The 20,946-nt window shown below is 44.4% G+C and overlaps 2 protein-coding genes across 4 annotated transcripts; one reads left to right on the plus strand and one right to left on the minus strand.

Moving 5' to 3' along the window:
• LOC8068261 lies at nt 2,562-8,320 on the minus strand. 3 transcript variants are annotated; one of them, XM_021460164.1, is made up of 13 exons: nt 7,682-8,320; nt 6,087-6,310; nt 5,942-5,996; nt 5,445-5,572; nt 5,218-5,356; nt 4,869-5,118; nt 4,707-4,785; nt 4,559-4,625; nt 4,400-4,454; nt 4,213-4,294; nt 3,714-4,034; nt 3,367-3,567; nt 2,562-3,219 (listed from the first exon to the last, which is right to left on the minus strand). In XM_021460164.1, exons 1-13 carry the CDS (start codon nt 7,800-7,802, stop codon nt 2,857-2,859), a joined length of 2,085 nt encoding a protein of 694 aa, XP_021315839.1. In that variant the 5' UTR covers nt 7,803-8,320; the 3' UTR covers nt 2,562-2,856. The 3 variants fall into 3 exon arrangements, with proteins under 3 accessions (XP_021315839.1, XP_021315837.1, XP_021315840.1); XM_021460162.1 differs by having other exon boundaries at nt 3,714-4,037; nt 7,682-8,319; XM_021460165.1 differs by lacking the exon at nt 7,682-8,320 and adding an exon at nt 6,552-6,672 and having other exon boundaries at nt 3,714-4,037.
• LOC8068262 (putative HVA22-like protein g) lies at nt 15,792-20,602 on the plus strand. The gene is made up of 7 exons (XM_002451368.2): nt 15,792-16,052; nt 16,990-17,029; nt 17,142-17,240; nt 17,322-17,378; nt 17,487-17,550; nt 17,629-17,838; nt 19,617-20,602. The coding sequence occupies exons 2-7, from the start codon at nt 16,998-17,000 to the stop codon at nt 20,007-20,009; spliced, it is 855 nt and encodes a 284-aa protein (XP_002451413.1). The 5' UTR covers nt 15,792-16,052; nt 16,990-16,997; the 3' UTR covers nt 20,010-20,602.

The following is a 20,946-nucleotide window of genomic DNA, read 5'->3' on the forward strand; positions in this document are numbered from 1 at the left end:
CATAGTGTGACTGGTTTCTAGCTGGAGCCTAGTCTGGCTCGTACATGGAACCAGGCTCGAGTTAGCCTGGCTGAGCCTATGTAAATTAGCTATGTTCAATTTCCTAATTACATATATCATAGTACAACTAATCACTGGCCTGTTGTTGGTTGCCTAGCTATGTTCACATACCAAGTGTTTCCTCTACCATCTTATTCTCCCCCACCCCACCATGTTCACACCGCGCACCACACAAGCTAGACTCCGTGGAAACAAGAATAATTTCCACACCGCGTGACTTGCATGAGCTAGGCTGGAGCGACGGTTTTGCATCACGCGGGCCAAGCTATAGGGATCCATTCGTGGCATCTAACCATGCACAGCTTGTATTGCCAATCCTGGCTATGGCTCAAACCAGACAACCAATCACATACATAACCAACTAGTAGTGTGGCTGGTGTGAAAAAATATGGCTGAAATTATTGTTAACTGATTTATTATGAGAGAAAAATACTGCTGGGTGGCAGAAAAAGTACGGCCGATAATAGAAGCGAATGGCAGAAAAAGTATCTCATTTATACATCCGTGACATCTCACCATAGTACTTTCTTGCTTCACCTGAGTTATAGAATCAGTGTGAGAACAGAGACAAATACATCGATGATCTATATAGTTGTCACCTTTACATGTGTAGTCCTTGTTGATGTAAATAGGCCTTGTTTAGATGCAAAAATTTTTTGGATTTTGACACTGTAGTATTTTCGTTTTTATTTAACAAACATTGTCTAATTATGGAGTAACTAGGCTTAAAAGATTCGTCTCGTGATTTACAGGTAAACTGTGTAATTAGTTATTCTTTTTATCTATATTTAATACTTCATGCATATGTCGTAAGATTCGATGTGACGGAGAATCTTGTAAAGTTTTAGGTTTTTAGGTGTATCTAAACAAGGCCATACTCTCTTCGTTTTCTACATATCGTCTTAGGTTTGACCTTTGTCAAACATTTCAAACCTTGATCGTCAATTTAAAAAAATCTGTATAGTTTCATAATAAATTTTATCTTGTTATGACAGAGAAATACATGGATTTTTTAAACTTAGAAGCTAATATGATATGTAAAGAAGTAGAGGGATTTTTTTAACTCAATAGAAGCAATATATCTTGAGACTTGAGAGCATGAACACAACAGCAGATGGATGGCACGGCACCGACCTTGGTACACAAGCCATTGCTTGGAGCACGGTATGTACACGTCATGCGTGCATGCAGGCCCCACATGTCAGGCAGGCCGACCATCCTGCAAGCTACGCATGCATGTCACGTGAACCTGGCGCCAGCGTGGTGAACCAGTCCCGCTTTTCAGATACAGAGAGCCTGCCTTGTACTAGTAGACTAGTACTAGCAGTGAACTGCACCAGAAATTAATACTGTCCGTTAATTATAGGGCTGGTTTAGTTCTCAAAATTATTTTTTAGTTTTAGCTACAGTAGTACTTTTATTTTTATTTAGTAATTATTGTCTAATTATAAACTAACTAAACTTAAAAAATTATCTCGTGATTTATAAATAAACTATAAATAAACAAATTTTTATTTCTTTCTATAAAAATGGAAGCAAAATTGTTGCGCTCTGTGTTTAAATGGAAATCGTAATTGCTATTGCTATGGGTGTGATAAATACAGACAAAACTATTGTGGTTGTGGGTATGTTAAATACTTAAATGGATTGCCCTGGCTGTATACAATGGTGAGGAATTTCTTCTTTTTGTTGTTTTCTTTTGCCCTTCATAGCTTCATGTTTTATCTATTTCTTGTCACCTGCTCCGCATGTACTTTCATTTCTCGTTTGTTTATAAGAATTAATGCAAACCTCTAGGTTGGTTTTGTTGCCATTTTGTTTGCCACAATTGATGGTATTCATTCACCCAGGACCCCAAAGCCCCAAGCCCCAAGATACAGCAGTGGTGGACACTCAGCGATGCAGGATATGGTGGCCACGCCAGGAGCTGCAGCTCAGGCATAAGCCTTCTCACCGAGACTCCTCCTGTTCGGATGGTTCTTCAGCATTGCTGGTTCTGTCGACATCGTCATCTCTGCAGTTGTGCCCCAAGTTCACATCTTGCGCTCTTTTGCCACACTCGACACCCTCCAGGTCAATACTGATGATTCAGATTAAACATAGTCTGCCATTGTTGCTTCATTATTGGATACTTTTTTGGTAGATGCGTGAACTCATGTTCAGTAATCTATGTGCCAAATGCAGTATTGTGAGATTCCGTAGTAAAATCTTAGTTGAAGGTGAGGAAGTGGTCCATTTTGCATTTTAATCCCAAAGTAATAAGACTGCTTTAATCCAATTTTGCAAAAACTTTTTGGAAACAAAACATGCCTTGTTTACTTCCATTTTTTTTTGCAAAATATGAACCGTAGCACTTTCATTTGTATTTAACAAATATTGTCCAATTATGGACTAATTAGGCTCAAAAGATTCATCTCGCAAATTACAGATAAACTGTGTAATTAGTTATTTCTTTTATCTGTACTTAGTGCTCTATATATATGCTGTAAGATTCGATGTGATGAAAAATATAAAAAAGATTGCAAAATATTTTGGGAACTAAACAAGGCCCAAGGCTACTACTACATTAATTCTGCAACTGCACCAGAAATTAAACCTGTTAATTACAGTTGAGCCCTCCCTCTTCGGTCTCCTCTGGTACCATGCATATAAAAACCCTGGTAACATTTTATGGATCTCTCTTTTTTTTTTGCAACATCCCATTTTTTTACTGCTAAGTAGTATATACTTCTCTATAAATTAGTACGTCTGAATATGTAGCACCAATAAGCTAATCAGCAGCAGAAGGGTGCCCAGCTACATCAACCTCAGCTGCTGAGGCTGCCTGCCACCTTGGTACGGCGCGCAGAAAAGCTCCATCTGCGGCGGCCGTGGCGACGGCGGCATCGGCGGGGGAGCAAGCATGCCCATCGGCCGCAGTGACGACGAAATGCCATGCCAGGCTGCTGCTGCCGCCGCTGACGACACCGGGGAAGGCGTAGCCTCCGGCCTCGGCTGCTGGTACTGAGAGACATGGTACTGCCACATCTGCTGCTGCTGCTGCATCGGCATGAGTTGCTGCAGCTGCTTCATCATCATCGCCGACGAGGTCGCGGCGGTGGCGAGGCCGGCGCGCGGGCCGTACCCCGGGCTGCACACGTACTGCTGTGGCACTGGCATCTGCGAGTCCACCCAGAAACGAGACAAGACGCGATCGGTCAGACGCCATTTGGGAATTCAGAACCGCAACGCAATGCAGCAGGCATTGTCAGAAACCAAGAAACCAGAAGCAATAGTGATGACAGGAAAAAGAAAAAAAAAAACTACCTGCTGGAGTGCCGCGGCGTGTCCCAGAGTCCCCCTGCTGTAAGCAGGGAGGTGAGGGAACGGGTACGGCGTCGCGTCCCGCGGCGGCGGCCGTGGCGCCATCTGATGGTGCTGCAGGTACTGGACATCCTGTGCTTGTGCCGTCGCCGGTAGTGCTGACGCCGCCGTGGCGGGCAGGTTCTGCCAGGAACCACCGCTGACCTGAAACGCGCAGCGGCACAGCAACGGCTTCGGTCAGACAAGAGTTCAAATGAGCTCAGTTACTGGTAGCAGCTAGCGTTTCAAGCAGCAGCAGTGCCGCCGCGGTAGCTGCCACGCTCTAGTGGAGTAGTGTCTGTCGCGCTCACAATCTTCTGCCGGCCGGCACCCACGTCGCAGATGCCGCCAGCGGACGGCTGCTGGTGAGCAGGGACGCGCACGTCGAAGTGCACCTTGTAGAACTTCTCGTCCCGCACGGCGGCGGCGGCGGCCTTGTGCGAGGTGGTGAAGCCACCGCTCGGAGGCCTCGAGGAGCGGGCGAGGGGCCTCTCCTCAAGCTTCGCTTGGATTTGTGACGACGACGCGGCGGCCTTCTCCTTGTTCACGTGCATCTGGATCACATGGCTCACGTACACATGGGTGATGCTTCTCTTCCATGCCTTTGGCGCGCCCACGTTTTTCACCAGAGGCTGCTGCAGACAACAGTGTTGCATCCGTACAAAAAATATTCAGTTTTCTCAGGAGCTTGGCCAAAACCGTTTTGGATTAGATGAACTTTAGCGATCAACCAGATGATATTTCTGGTCGCGTTTGCCCAATAAGCAAGTTATAAGAACCTAGGCAAAGAATGATGTAGATGGCACCTGCCTTGTTCTGATTTCCAGGTGTGGTGAAGTTAGTGGATTCAGAAATTGTATTGCCGCGAGCTGCCAGTTTGCTTGAAGAGGGCCTGAAAACAGTCATACATTTATCATCTTTTTAATTTTTAAAACAACCCAACTAATAATGTCTTCATAGGAAAGAAAATATGTAACTAGTTCAAACAGAAACTTACTTTATTAAGTACCCAGCTGGGGAAGGCAATGGAGTCTGGACCAGAGGTGCAATTTCTGATAGAAGTAGTAGTAGCAACATATTAGCAGATAAGTAACAAAAACAAGTATTTAGTATAAAAAACTTCAACTGTTATGGCGTTCTAGATTTGTACGAGTACCTTGTGCACTGTTGTTCTTCGCCTTTTCCCTCTCATGTGGCACACCCTCAGATTTATCAGGATTTACCTGTAGAAAAATCATATTTCAGGGAACCACGAATGAAGGTGTAGTTACACCTGTACTTTCAGACAGATAACAGTGCAGTACCAGCCAAAGAGGAGTCTCTGGGTTCTGTGCAGGGTGACATTTGCTATCATCAAACTGCACGTTCTGCTGCTTTTGCATGCTACAAACAGAAATAAACATGAGAATGCAGTTTAAATAAGGACAAGATGAGCGACCAAAGGGCATCCATGAGCAGTTATCTACCTGTTATTGGAGGTGTGTTTAGATGGGCTTGGCAAATTTACAGCCGTTCCCATAGAAAGGTCCTGTATTTGCTCAGTTGCTGACAAAGGTGGGCTTTTGTTGCTGGATTGATCTGTAGTGCCAGCCACTGGATTTACATTTGTAACGAGATCGGTTTGTTCCATCACTTTATCTATGCAGGCACTTTGGTTAGCCAGTTCATTAGCAGCACTTGGCAGTATGACTGTTTGGTCACCCTCCTTAGTAGCTTCTGCATGGGCAATCAACAAGGACTATGATCATATTCTAAAATCATAATACTTCCTTTTTAGTATGATAATCAGAAAAGACTCAAAGAGTGCAGACAAACCTTTTGAATAAGAAGTTGAAGCAACATTTGTGTTTGAACTATCTGCTATAGCCTTGTTGGCTGTGCGCTCACTATGAGAGGGTACTTGAGATAGGGACAGCAAAACATCAGCAATTGCTTCCTCTTGTTCTGTAAATAACTGTAAACAGAATGTGCATCTCACTACCAGTTTTCAGTCTTGCATCAAGAGAAAACAGAGGAAATTGTAGCAGTAGAAAAATATTTACCGAGCTCCCATTGGATCTTGTTTCCTGGTCTACAAAAGAAATTTGAGCACTGATAGCCGAAAGATGACGCCTCTTTTTGACATGACGTGGTGATGTAGAAGCAAATCGACCAGCTCGCTTGTTTATGGCTGAAAGTAGGATGACAAAAGTTGAAATATCATCTAAGCTCAAAAATCACAAATGAAACTACCCATCCCAATATGACATCGTGACATCTCACAATCAACTGCTTCTTATTAACTAATTACATGATGCCATCTGTGGATACAACAGAACACTTGGAAAGAAATTCAAGTACCCACAAACACATAACCACCAAAGGTTTTAGGTGATCACTAGCAATTGTTCCCTGTCTAACAATAACAACATTAACAAGTTTTTCCAGCCCAAAGTTAAACCATGTTGTTAACTTAAATTAGAAAATAACAATGGGTGAGGAAACCAGAATTCCTTTGCTCTGGCCATGCAGAAGAATAAATAATGCAGTTAATTGGTACCTGATCTTAATTTTCTTGGAACTGGTGGATCGACAGCATCACACTGCTCAGTCACCTTTGAAATAGAAAGATGAACTCAAAGATGCGCATAACGAACAAAAAGCAAATGATTGAACACGGACATGGTAAAAGGCAGGAAAGATACCTTCCCAAGGGTCCTCACTCTTTTCCAACTAACCAGACCGCCGAAGCTGGCTGTAGACAGTGAGCAGAGTACTGCATCATCACAGACCTGATCAGATCCCCCCGCCTCTACCTTGTTGTTCATGTCGCCGTTGCTTGATCTCCACTTGAAGGTCTTAGCCTTTAGTTTCTTCTTCTTCAATGCTGCCTTTTGATCTCCACCTTTTCTCTCCTTCCCGTTACAGCCTGGAGACAAGCAATATGCAACAGCAATTAGCATTACAAATCATGGCGTGGTAATTTAGCGGTTAAAACAGCTACGCCCAGTTTTACAAAGAGCTTTTTCTAAACAAGAAACGAAAGGGACAGTTGATTCCATCTGTCCTTTTGGAAATGATCGGAATCTGAAAAGTGCCGGATCATAAACTTTTACACTAATAAAAAAATAGAAAGCAATATATACAGTGGATCACGCAGGGGGGAAAACCTATATGATTGCGGTACCAAAAATCTTTGAAACAATTTTAAAAGATTTTTTTTTGGAACGACAGTGCCAAAAATCTGAAAAGTTGGAAAGAAGAGCTCTAAAGGCTCCATGTATTCACGTTTCATCAGGCAGCATGGATCCATGTTCCATGAGGGGAGCCACAACCACAAACAGCATCTGTGAAAAGGACAAGAGGCTGAAAACGAAGGCTTCAAGGCTCGCCTTGCGTGCATATCTATCTACACGTAGGCAGTAGGTGACAAGCGAGCGATAGGACCCAAGCCAGCCAGCCAGCCAGCATCACCGTATCTCAGGAAATTTCTTCACGAAAAACTTCACCCAAAACGAACCATCCAAAACCAGGAAAAATCTGGGGGCGCTCCACAGCAAACAAAGGGCTTCCTGTGGCTAGGAGATCACTAGGAACACAGCTCACCACGTGAGGGCGAAAGAAGCACAGAGCATGATCTCAAGATGGCAACCTCCATCCCTCCTACGGTTTTACGCTTACAGTTAACTTTTAACTCCCCCAAAATTTAAGTTCATGGAAATTTTATAGATCATCTATCTAAGAGCGAGGAAATTTGAGAAAATCAGTTTTACTAGTAGTGGCTAGTAGACAAATGCTGTGGGGGTCTCCAGCACGAGCCCAGTCCATGATAGTACTACTGCAGCCAATGCTGCTGCAGAGTCATTAGATAGCTCACACTCCTGTTCGTTCAGTCCTGTCTGAAGCCTTGAAGGCCCTGAACCAATAATAAAAGGAGGAGATTTCTCGGAGGAGAAAAATAAGATAGAACCTTTAAAACCAATCACAAGAACACACACACTATACTATATCAAGGTGGTCAGTGGGGCCCAGCTAGCGTCCCCACCGGGTGAGGAAAAGAGACCAGAAAAGTTTTGATCTTTTGAGGATGAGGGCGCATTAGGAGAAAGATAAGGGGCATTTTGGGGACGAGGACTACAGAGATGGAACAGCCGCCGCCGGGTTAGTGCACTGTGAGTCTGTGACCGTCGCTGCTTCTGCTCATCTGAACATCGGCCGGCGAGTCGGGGGGAGAGAGAGAGAGAGAGAGAAACACCAATGGAACAGCACGCAAGGCGACACATCACAACACAACACATACCAGCGGCAGCAGTTGGAGGAGGAGACGAGGTGGAGGAGGTGGAGCCACTCCCTATGGCGTGTCTCCTTGCGAGCTGCTGACGCCCAACCACCGGCTTCAGCTGCTTCTCCCTCTTCTCCATATCCACCACCACCACCCAGAAAGGTTCACTCACCGCTAGCTAGTCCTAGCCTAGCCTAGTCTAGTCTAGCTCCAAAAGATCTCACAGAGTCACAGTGCTCCTCCTCTCTCTCGTGACTTGTCTTCACTCTACACGGACTCAAGGAGAAGGAATGCAGCGAGAGGAAGAGGAGGGGAGGAGATGAGGCATGGACGGATAGACATGCACACACAATGCTTAACTTAGGGCAAAGTGAAGGGACGACAGCTATCTATAGGACTGCTGCGACTGGGACAAGGAGACAAGCATCCACAGCCCAGCAGTACACTCGAAGCAAAGCAAGGCAGCAGCAGCAGCAGCTGGGAAAAGATAGGAAGGATAGATAGGAGGAAAACATGCTGCTTGGTCAGTTGGTCCTATGAATGCAGAGGAATCAGATGCCTGGAAAGTGTGATGAGGGCATTGCAAAAGGCAGCAGGCTGACGGGAATTTTCTTTTTATTTTCTGTGGTGGTGTGCGTTGCTGCCTGAAAACGATTCATGGATCTTTATTAGACGACCCACCCGCTCCAACCCCCACTGCACACACACAAGAATCTCAAAAGGAGAGGGCAGTGCATTTCTATACCTTTACCCAGATCCACCGAAATATAAAACAAAATCTTTTCCCAAACTATTATATAGGCAGAAAAGGCAGAAAGGGGGGGAAACAAAATCAGATTTTTTTTGTTTCTTTGTTCAAGGATCAGATGATGATGATAGCTTCTAGTATTAACTACACGCCCACCACATCTTTACCCGGCCAGAAGGAAGGAGAAGATAGATGGTAGCTTTACTACTACTAGTTGGGTTGGGTGGGACAGAGTTCATCATATCTTGAGGATGGTTACATTTATTTAACACCAGAAATGGTTGGTTCGGCAGATTACATGCATAGTAACCGCCGAATTAATCCTGGTCCTGAGCAGGGAGATGAGATGCCCCCCCGAGGTCCCCATCTCTCATGATTCCAGGCATGCAGCAAAGCTCGTGTAACTAAAGAAAAAAAAACACAAAACAAAACAAGAGCAAAACTGAAGTGATAAGATAACAGCAAGAAACCAAGACGCTGCGCTTGCGACTGCGAGAGAACCGTCGCTTGGATTGGAATCCGCAGGCCGCAGCCACAGAACAGCATCGCAAGAAACAGAGCAGAGTCGTCGTTGCAGGAGAAGATGCGACGCGGCGCAGAGCAAAAGCCCGAAAAAAACGGAGCTTTTCCGCACAGAATCCTCCAAAAGCTGGAAACGTACGGGAGCGGGAGCGCACGGGGCTTACCTCCGATCTGCATCTCCTCGACTCGAGTGGTTGACGGCGGCGAGCAGCGGCGGAGTAGCAGGGGAGGAGGAAGCACGGAACGGGCAGATTGCGGGCGGCGGCTCGGAGGGCATGCGACGCCGAGAGCCGGGCGGCGGTTGAGTGCCGCGTCGAGGAGGATCCGAGCGAGGAGATGGAAGGGAAGGGAGGGGAAGAAGGTGAGCGGGTGAGTGGTAAATGCGAGGGGAGGGGAGGAGCAGCAGCGGCAGGCAGAGGCAGGCAGGCGGCTGCACGGCCTGCAGAGGAGAGGGGAGGAGGAGGAGCAGGGGCTTGCTGCTGTGGTGCGACGTGGCCCGCCCCTTTTTGTTGGCCGCTCCGCTCCGCTTGGCGCAAACGGAAAGCTGCGGCGGCCCTTCTTCTCACTTGCGGCCTTCTCCCTGTGTCCCACTTGTTGACACTAGAGAGAGATACATTATAGCATAAATATCTGAGTCAAACTAATTTAATAATAAAATTTATATAGAAGTGGCTATATTTAATTAAGTATCTTTATTTAGGTTCGTCATAAGATATGATTTTTATAGAATATCTCTCTTAAAATAAATACATATCTTGTTTTTATGAGAAATTGATATTGATATTTATATCTCTAAATAAATTGTTATAAAATATATCCCTGCTTGATTTAATGGTACTTATTATATATTATAATATTAATATATTAACTTTAAAAATTAACTCCTTAGAAAAAAAGAGATGTCTGTTCACTTTGAAATATATACTCCCTCAGTCCGAAAAGAATATCTTTTAGGTTTTCGTACCACAATTTTGACTCGATTTATAGAAAATATGTTTAATATTTGTATTTCTCAATAAATTTGTTAAAAAATTAGACTTAAAATTTTTTCCAATGATACTAATTATGTACTGTAAATATTAATATTTTTCACTATATATTTAGTTAATGTTATTTCTCGGAAAGCGTAAATGATATTTATTTTAGGACGGAGGGAGTAGAGTATAATTTTGTACTTAGTTAAGGCCTGGTTTAGTTTCTAAAAAATTTTAAGATTTTTTATCACATCGAATCTTTGGACGTATACACGAAGTATTAAATATAGATAAAAATAAAAACTAATTGTACAGTTTACCTATAATTTACGAAATAAACCTTTTAAACTTAGTTAGTCCGTGATTGGACAATAATTATTAAATATAAATAAAAATACTACAGTAGTCAAAGAAAAAAAAATCCCGAACTAAACAACGCCTAAATTCTAGAGAGCTTGACTAACGATAGAGCTAGAATTACGTCTTTTTTCTAGAGTAGCCACCAGTGGTATGTTGGTGCAGGACTGGCAAACGGATGGTGATTGGTGCGTGCTGATCTGCTGATGCTGCCGCCGCTTCTTTATCAGGCTCCAACATCCCCTTTATTCCTTGTTTGTTTGTTGCCTCTGAATCTCGCGATCAAATCATAATTGCTGCAATGAGTTCAATTAAACGACCAAGAAGATCGCATAGTTTGGAAAGTAGACTGCAAGCGGGCAGTACAGTGACCAAGTCTACATTACATGTTTGGCATGGTTTAGAGACATTGGCGAATCTAGCCGAGAACATCATAAGAGTCAGCTCCATTACATGATATAATTTTTCTTGAGCTTTAACAGTGTTTTGCTAAAGGATTTATAAATTTTGATAAACCCCTCTAAATTCACCCCTGTTTAGAGGCTCATGTTGCACTTTCAATTGCAATCTCTGATTTGGAGAGCTCATGCTGATCAAAGGAAAGCATCGCATATGGTTTCTTATGCAAGCAAAACAAAAATCTTGAGAGCTGATGATCAGGCAGAGGCAGAAAGTTTTTTTTTTGGCCGAGGGCGAGGCCATGTGGACACGTATGACCTTACGATGAAAGATTGGACCGGACCAAAGCATTTTAGATTCCTGGGACGCTCAACACTCCGGCACCTTTTGGTAGCATTTTTTATAGCTCCCCGTGGCCATGAACCAAATAGGGCCATGTTTGATTTCGGAAAAATTTCGTGACACTGTAGCACTTTCGTTTGTTTGTGATACATATTGTCTAATCATGAACTAACTAGGCTTAAAAGATTCGTCTCGTAAATTTTGACCAAACTATGCAATTAGTTTTTTATTTTTGTCTATATTTAATACTCCATGCATGCGTCTAAAGATTCGATGTAACGGAGAATCTTCAAAAATTTTAGGTTTTGGGTAGAAGTAAACAAAGCCTAGATCCTCTCTCCTCCACCTAAGAAACATGAGCTTGAGTCCATTGTAGCAGGAGCTAAAAAAACGTGAAGGCACGGCGAGGGATGATCGGATAAGAAAGAGATGGAAGGAGAAGAAAGGAGAGAATAGAATGAAAAAATAAAGGAAGAAAAAAAGGACATTACATATATTTCATCCTTTTATCCATTTTAAACTGTTAAAAGAAGTCATTTTACTTGATACATTTTCCAACCAGATGGGCTAGAGGAAAAAAGATGCTTAATCAAAGGAGTTGTAACCGGTGTCGTTTCTGAAATAGGCGGAGCCCTATCAAAGATACCCTCCATAGAATCTTGGTGGGTGGCTTCTTTTTAGGGGCATTGCACAAAGGCAACAAAGGGTGATGCTCCCAAGTTTCTAGCGAATACCGTTTGAAATATTTGGAAAGAGAGGACTATGAGAATATATTTCTAAAGGGAAGACGAATTCACCGGTACAAAGTTGTTGACAGCCAAAAGTGTCCAAGGCTTAAAAAGAACTTTATGACAATATTCCTAGTGTTGAAATAGTCGAGAAGAACATTTGGAACTTCGCATTCAGAGCTTGGAGGGTGAAGAAGAGAGAAACCAACGCGAATCTGTAGAACTGGCCTGGCCGGTTTTCCGATGAGGTCGTTTTGGGACCCGACCATTGCTGTATTTCTCGTCCTATTCCGAATCGATGTGGAAAACTTGATTATATAATATAGACATGTTTCATACTATGATAAGGCCACCCCTCTATGTAAATCGAGAGGATCATGAATTATTGAGGATCCAATATTCAATCAACTTTTTACATCTATTATACCTTTTGCCCTACTTTTCCAATCTCTTGTTATTCGTGGTATCTCCCTGTGAAAACCAATAATATTCTAGGTGGCCTTGCGGACCCTAGAGCAATCTCAGATGTGCATCTTCATGACGGGTCTTTCCGTGAAGTGTTCCCAAGTTCTTGCGGCGAAAAACGAGCTCCAAATCATCCTAACCGATTGTTTGATCGGTCTCATTGGATATCAGGCTGCTGTGTGTGTGTGATAGGCCGTTCGTGCGACCTCGGATGCGCTAGCCATTGCTGATGTGTGATCCAATTCGACATGGGCAAATAGTGTTTGTCCTTGATCAAGAACGAATCGGCGCGCTGCGAAGGGATGCTCCTTGCTCTGTGCTCTTGCTGTTTAGTTTATTTTTTAAAAATAAAAAAAAAATCCTGCAGATGGATAGGAGTAAACCAGCAAAAAGCTCTTCATCGACCTCCCTGACGACATTGAGTGATTTCGCTGGCCTAATTTTAGTGATGACTGAGTCAGTCTCATCTCTGCAAATCTGCTAATGAACATATATACATGTACAGGCCTCTCCCCTCCCCTGTCGTCCTGCGTGTGTACCGCGATCTTGCCATTGAAGACGAACATGCGGTGTTTCCCCTCCGATCTCCATCATTTCCTCCTCGTGATCGAGCGTTTAACGCCCCCACTCCACTCCCATCAGCTTGTTGCTTCGTCAGAGCAGAACACAGCATGGTTGAACTTGGATCGTACGTACGAGCTGTACTGGGCGCCGGAGTTACTCTTCACGCGTGTACCGCACAGCACAGCACAGCACAGCACATGCATGCATTCTTGCTGCACTATCGGTCGGAGCTGCTCTTTGGAATCCAGGCATTCAGATACTAGTAGCTACTCCTACCAGTCTTCTATCTGATGAGCTACAGCCTACAAGAGTACAAGTGATCCAATTCTCGCTTTTCCTAGTAGAGGTGTAAGATGTGCATGCATGTACTGTAGTAATAAGGTGGATTGTAGGAAGCTAAGGCCCTGTTTAGTTTCCTACCTAAAAATTTTTCATCCATCCTATCGAATCTTTGGACACATGTATGGAATATTAAATGTAGATAAAAAAATAAACTAATTACACAGTTTAGTTGAGAATCGCGAGACGAATCTTTTAGCCTAGTTACTCCATGATTAGCCTTAAGTGCTACAGTAACCCACATATGCTAATGACAGATTAATTATGCTTAATAAATTTGTCTTGCAGTTTCCTGACGAGCTATATAATTTGTTTTTTTATTAGTTTCTAAAAATCCCTCCCGACATCCTTCCGACACATCCGATGTGACATCCAAAAAATTTTCGTTCCCAATCTAAACAGGCCCTAAGACAAGAGTGATGGATGTGTTAAACTAAGCATGCATGCTTGCAGGTGCGGATAGAGGGGCCAAAAAAAAAGTACCGGAGACACACTAAATTCGACTATCAAGTCAATTTTATACACCCTCCCTGCATATAAAAAAGTCATTTAGGACAAAAACACAGCCTTTAAAGCCTAACTTTAACTCTTTATTTTTATAAAAAAATATTTATTGAAAAGTGTGGAATATGTATATTTTTATGAAAGTATATTTTTCAAGACAAATGTATTCATATATAAAAGTTATTCATGATTTATATTTTCAATGTTTGACTCAAATTTTGTCAAAACGACTTTCTTATAGGTACGGAGAAAATATCTAGTGATGTGCATAGATCTTATTAATCATTTGTGTGGAGGCACTCATGGGGGAAAAAAGCATATACTACTGCTAGCAAATTTTGTGCCACGGTATAACCTTTGGGTCCGGTAGTACAAAAGAGGAAACACTGAGGGCGTGCCCAACGCTACACTTTGGATGTGTGCTTCGACCTCTATGTTTGCATGTAGCGTCCAATTCAGTTCAGATGTTAACTTCGCAGGCTGTCAGTAGTGCTTGCAGGAGACACCACCGCTTGGTCTGACAAAAGGCTAGAGCCACTCCTCCAACACCCATTGTGGCCTTGTGGCTAGAAAAAAGGACTGCGCTGCAGCATGCAGCTGCGCTAGTCCCGCCCTTATATGCCTCCGCTATGGCATTTGATGCCTTGCTAGCACTTGATTTGCATGGATCTCTCTTTTAGGCGAAACCACTAGTAATAGCTTGCGTTGCTCCTGCCCTCATAGTGATGTGTACAGGACAAAATGAAGGAGCTTGGTCAGCAGGATCGAACGTCAGGATGGACCTGCGTGTTGGCTATCTGATCGGTGCACAAGCACATATCGGTCAGACGGTGTCCATGGCCCTGGCCGGGCGGCATGGCAGTCCTCAATTCGCTACCCTCGTCTCGGCCCATTCTTCTCTGCTTCGTGTGTCTGTAAAAATTGCATCGTTGGTTTCTGATGTAGCAAAGGTAAAGCATTTCATTACCCATTTCTAATCCTGTATCTATCTATTAAAAAAATATTAAATTATAGTATAAATATACATTGTACTATTTTAGCTATCTCGTCCCCTACTCGTATCCCTATCCATTTGGACAATGTGGGAGTGTCTACCCTTATCCATCATGACATTGTGAGATTATCTACTACTATTTAGCTTTGTTTCCTTTCCTTCCCACTCCCCTCTCGGACCTGAGACCTCATTGTGCTGCTTGAGCTCTCTCCATCGTCATTGGCCCTAGATGTTGTCATTGGGCATTGCCTCCCCCTCAGTCGAATCTAGACCTTGGGCCTATTGCCCAAGCTTTGTCCATAATCTTTATGTAGCCCCCACCACAACGTTGTCTCTCCCCAGGCTACCTCCTACTAGAGTTTTGATCAGAGAGAGGAGTGATGATGGTGTCGCAAGCGAGGCGTGGAGGTCACACTTGCGGTCATGGTTGAGGAAGGGGAGAGGTATGAAGAGGAGGTGGTGGTGGCAAAGCAAGTAGAGTTCCTGATTTGAAGCTACCGCTACAGTTTAGCACAAAAAGAGAAAACTGAAATATTATTTCAGCCTCTACAAGAGTTTTATCCAACACATCAGTATAGATCCAATCTTCAGCCGAGTAAAGACTCGAAACAAAACAAGGTTTTGAGACAAACTCAAATTCACTAATATAGTAAGCATTTAATCCATGTAGGACCGCCTATTACCATAGAGCATGTTTGGATGTCTCGCCATGTAGCCTCGCCTGGCCTGGCTTGGCAAAGCCAGCCTCGCTAACGAAGGTGAGCCAAATTGACTACAGTTAAATGATATAAGCTTCATTATTGTTTTGTTTTTTTTGAAAAATCATTACTGTTTTATTACGCTTCTTATGTTTGTTGTACTATAGTTAAGCGCAAAAGCCACCAGGACACCTATAAAAGTGACAAAAAAAAAACTCTACCAAATAAAAAGATAGTCCCCCTTTTTGGCTTATATATATTGCTAAAAACCCAAAATGATCTTCCAACCTCTGGGCCCAGTAAGTTCCCTCGTCCCGGACCAAACCGAGGCCTGGGCCCGGCGTCATCATTTCCACTCGACGCCTTCAAAGGCCCATCCTGCCTCTCGGCCCGCGGCCACGTCGAGATTTGTGGCGGCCCAGCCCAACGACGATCCAGCCGTTGCTCCGTCCAACGTGGACTGGCGCCTTTGCAACCCGAAGCAAGGCAAGGCAAGGCAAGAGGATAGAGATGCTTCCCCTCCCCGTGTCGGCTTGGGCTCTCCGCTCTCGGCCGGCCCGCCTCCTTCCCGAGCACGCACGCACGCCGCCTCCCCTCCCCTTCCAATTCTTCCCCATTCGGTTCGGAGTTCCTCCCTCCCTCTTCCTCGTCCGCTCCGCTCCCCTCCCCTCCCCTCCTGGGTTGCCGTGGAGCGCTGGGGGTTCCATTCCACCCCTATCCGGACCGAACCCCGGCGTCGGTTCCTTCGTCTCCCGGTAAGGAACCCTATCCTGCTACTACGACTGGCTGCTCGGACGGATTCCCTCCTCCTCCCCCTCCTTCTTCCTCTACTCTGCCTGCTTATATTATGTTATGCTGCTGCGAATGCGGGCAACCAATTTGAATGCTTCCTCCTCCGGTCGCGCGGATTTCTCCGCTTCGCTGGTACGCCGCTAAGCTAATCTAGTCCATCTGTGCGTCCTTGCGGCTCGTCGCCTTCTACTGCGGCCGTCGGCGGCTGCTGTTTCAGGGGGCGCGCGCGAGATCGGTTCGGTTGACCTGGTAGGGTAGGATGGGATGGGATAGGATGGGACGCAAACGCAACTGGTTGGTCTTCGACGGTGGGCTCTGCTCCTACGCTAGCCGCGGCGGCTAGCGCTACGGCGAGGGATTGGGATTCGTGTTTACTGCTGGGTTCCCACCATGCCCCCCACCTCGCCGATATCCCCTGTCCCTGCCCTTTGTGGCGGTTCCTGTTGCGATGAATCCGTCTGTACCTGCTCAAGGGGATCTCTCAAGTATGTATGTGTTGCTACGGGCATGGTTGCCTGATGGTTTGTTTGTTTTGAGGGCTGTTTGGATGACACATGATTGCCTGATGGTTTGTTTTGGAGTGCTGTTTGGATGACACCCTGGCCTAGAGGTCTTGCTTGACCAGGCAGCAAATCCTGTCCACAGGCGTTGGAAATCCGACGCCTGAGATTGCTGCCTGGTGCGGCAACTCTGCCTTGGGCACCAATCCAAACATGGCAGGCGTGGTGCTTGTGGTGCTGAGTGGGTAGAGGCTTAATATGGAGTGTCGGTTGCTAGTGTATTGGCCGCATTCAGTTTATCTGGGGTGATTTTGTGATGCGAAATGGCGTTATCTCTGCTATCCTTGTTCACTGCTGCTATTTTTATCTGTTTGTGTAACGGACGTTTAATGCGGTGCAGGGTTCAAGATGATTGGCTCATTCATTACCGGAATTCTAACGTAAGTAACGACACTGAGCGTTTTTTTTGTCTTTTATGTTCTGTGCTACGTAGCATTGTTCCTGGGTCATCTGACCTGTCATCTGTTCGATCTGTGTATTCCTGTCTTGCAGGCTTGTTCTCGGATACGCGTACCCAGCCTACGACTGCTACAAGACAGTGGAGCTGAACAGGCCTGAGGTCGAGCAGTTGCGGTTCTGGTGTCAGTACTGGTTCGTAAGGATGCCCCTTCTGTTTTGATGCAGACTTGCATATGCGATCCGCTTCATGTTGTGGGGTCTTGGCTTTTGCAGGATTTTACTTGCGTTTCTCACTGTACTGGAGAGAGTTGGGGAAAATTTCGTATCATGGTAATGCCATCCCCTGCTACTTTTGGAGTTGCTATTTTTGGTAGCCTTTGGTGTTTGGAATTGGGGATAATGACTTACCTTGTTGCTGACTGTTCTGTTCTTACACAGGTTGCCAATGTACAGTGAAGCAAAGCTGGCATTTATCGTGTACTTGTGGTATCCAAAGACACGGGTATATTATCCTGTTTTCTTTAATTTGTTAGCTTATATACTTTTCTCATGGTTTGTTTGTAACAACGAGTTATTTCAGGGGACTGCCTATGTATACGAGTCATTCTTCAAGCCATACATTGCAAAACATGAAACTGAGATTGATCGAAATCTGCTTGAGTTGAGGACAAGAGCCGGTGACATGGCAGTTCTTTACTTCCAGAGGGTTGCAAACTATGCTCAGACAAGGTCCTATGAAATTTTGCAGTATATTGCCTCACAGTCTCAGACTCAAAGATCTCGCCCTCAGGTATTGCTTCCTTGCATGCTATTTCTCTCTGCTATTACAGCTATTTTAGCAAGTGGACATATGCAATTCACGCTGCACTGCATAGTTAATGTCTGTACCTAAGTATTTCCATAAATATAGTATGTGTTAGTTAGGTTTCCTTGAGCTTGTGCTCAAATGTTTGTTCCACTATGTAACCTGGACTAACCATTCTCATATATTGAATTTATAAAGAGCCACCTGTATTCATCACTAGTTTTTGTTTTTACAACCTACTCTAGTTATGTTTTTGGGATGCTGGCACATCTAATTGCCAATGTAGAATACAGGAGAGCCATGATGCTGCAGCACCTCTCTCTCTCTCTCTGCTAGATAGCGTTTCCACATATTCAAACACGCTGATGTTTTGAAAGCACTAAAATTGATATTCCAGCAAATTGACAGATTCAATCCTTGCCATCGCCAATTATCATGCAAACCTTTTCCCAGAAACTTGTCCACATGTTGTGTCAACCATGAGATTTTCTATTTCATCCATGTTCAACTGATTTTTGGAACCAATGCTAATTAGTGCATACTAAATTCACTAATCACTACTTTTTGGGTAAACATGTGTTGCAAAGTTTGCTGATCATGTACTATTGAAAGTTTTGACACATGCATATCTCAATGCGGATTTTTCCTCTTGTTGCTAAGAACTTATGTGCTATTATCTATGAGCCTAAGATTGATTTAGTTGTTTTCATTCTCCTAATGTTAATATAGACGACATTGTCATTAATTTCACTGACTAGGCTATTTTTTTTTCTCAAACATGGACTAGGCTAAAACTTTATGCAATCAAACTGGCTAAATTTTTTGAGTTATTGGCCACTGATCTATTAACAGTTTCTGTTGTGGATGATGGCATTTGGTATGGTTTATGGTGTCATTTGCCTGTGATGTTGCGCACTTGCGCTTTCTCCCATCTTGTGTCTAATTGCTGCAGCTGCCCAGCCCGTCTAGGCAATTATTAAGTGCTATATGGCATAGTCCTGTCTAGTACCTAGAACATTTTAGAAAACTGTGGTTCTGTAGTTCCGTTAAGTTTCCGTACTGTTCTACCCCCCTATTCTGAAAAATATGCACCAGGACCATTTGTCCTATCCTATAGTCTGCTTTACTCAATTTCTTTAGCATTAGCATGAGGTCTCTCTGGCAGCCATATTGCTGCGTGTTTTTGGTTGCGTGGGCCTGGTAAGTCCAATGGGTTATTGGATATTTGGATTGCATTCTGCAAACTTTAAGAAGAGGATAGCAGACAGCCATATTGTTTTTTCCTCAAGAAATCGAACTATTGCTGTGAGGTTATTTAGGAGCCTTATTCAGGCTTAGCATGTCCAGAAAATGTGCTTTTGAAAGAACCAAAATGAAATAAAATGCTGGCGAATCAAGTCTGTCAGATAGCAATTCTTTATGGGCTTTTCAGAGAACCAAAATGAAATAAAATTCTGCTGAATCAAGTCTGACAGATAGCCAATTCTTTATGGGCTTTTCAAAGGACATGAAATTAAATGCTGCTGAATCAAATATGTCAGATAGCCAATTCTGTATGGGGTTCAGCGATTCTGTAGTTCTAGCATGAGGTGATGGAATTTTTTTTGAGATTAGACTTAGAGCAGACGTGAGCAAGAGTTATATTCATTAAGGTTGTGAGGTGGCATGTCAGCTAGCATTTTTTCCTTGATTAATTCTGAAAATTGATTCATTAAGGTTGCGCAGCATATTGATTTGACTTCACTGCCTCTTCTTTTCTGCAGGCACAGCAACAGCAGCAGCGCCCACCACCGCCACGGACTCGGCAAGTGAACCCTGCACCTCCACCTGTTCCTGCACCATCTGCGCCTCCGATGCCACCACAGCCTGCCCAAGCTCAAGTTCCTCCCACTCCAATGCCGCCCCCAATTCCAGTGGCCCCTCCTGGTGCAGTGCCTCCTGCCCAGCCACCACCACCACCACTTGCTCCTGAAGCCGCTGCTACCAACGGTCCTCAGGACACTGAAGCCATGCAGGTTGACCCACCCCGGGTGTCATTGAGTGGTGCACCGCCACCACTACCACCCGAGGAGACGCTCATCGAGGAGGCGATTCGGTTGACACGGGGTCGGCTCAGGAGGCGCTTGGTCGGGGGATCTGGACCACCACCGAATTAGCATCGACCGAGGTTCATTTCACGCGAATCCCACCACACTGGGCTGGTTCATATGCTTTACTGAGAAGAGGGGGATGTGAGTTGGTTGAACAGAGTTTGGGTTTCCTGGCACACATTCTCCAATGTACGAACTGGACCCGGTTTGGTCTTTGTTTCGTGGCTCAAATTGTGAATAGTATCCCAGAAACAGAAGTGGACGGTGTGATGCTAGCCATAGATCAATTCACAGGGTAGCGCTAGGAAAATCTGATTGGGAACCATCTTCTTCTGCGAAACGCCAAGGCATGGCATGTCTGAGTACGCCTGGTCTGGTTCTTGAAGAACAAAAAAAAAAATGCCTGTATGCATTAGCATTTAGCAGCGATGATGCTACTGGTTACAGTAGTCTGGAATCCAAATGCGAAGAACCAAAAAGAATCGTGCCTGAATCTGTATGTTTGCATCCCTCCTGGTGGATTGTGACCCATCATAGCATGTGATTCACGTTTTTTCTGTAGCATCAAGGGATTGTGACCCATCATAGCATGTGATTCACGTTTTTTCTGTAGCATCAAGTTGGACTGCTTGTACCACAGCATACCTGTCGTATGTTCCTGAATAAGACACCGTCATCCCCTCCTTTGGTTATATGTCTGCAGCCACGAAAGTATACCTGATGTCGTATATTTCTGAATAAGACACCGTGATGATGCTACCGTTGCAGCCACGAAAACCTACTTGCAGCATGAAGCCTAGCGATTCTTAGGCCTCCTTTGGTTCCCTGGGAACTCATTCCCAACCGGAATACTCCGTAGTTTCTAAGTGTGCTTCACTAATTTGCATAATTTTTTTTATCAAGCTGGAATGTTTCCTAGGCGCATTCCGGGCCTATTCCTGCCTTCCTAGCTAACCGAACGTAGCCTTAATTGGCCCAGAATATATAAGGATATCATCGACAT

Source organism: Sorghum bicolor, chromosome 4 (assembly GCF_000003195.3).
Source record: "Sorghum bicolor cultivar BTx623 chromosome 4, Sorghum_bicolor_NCBIv3, whole genome shotgun sequence".
Taxonomy (NCBI): Eukaryota; Viridiplantae; Streptophyta; class Magnoliopsida; order Poales; family Poaceae; genus Sorghum; species Sorghum bicolor.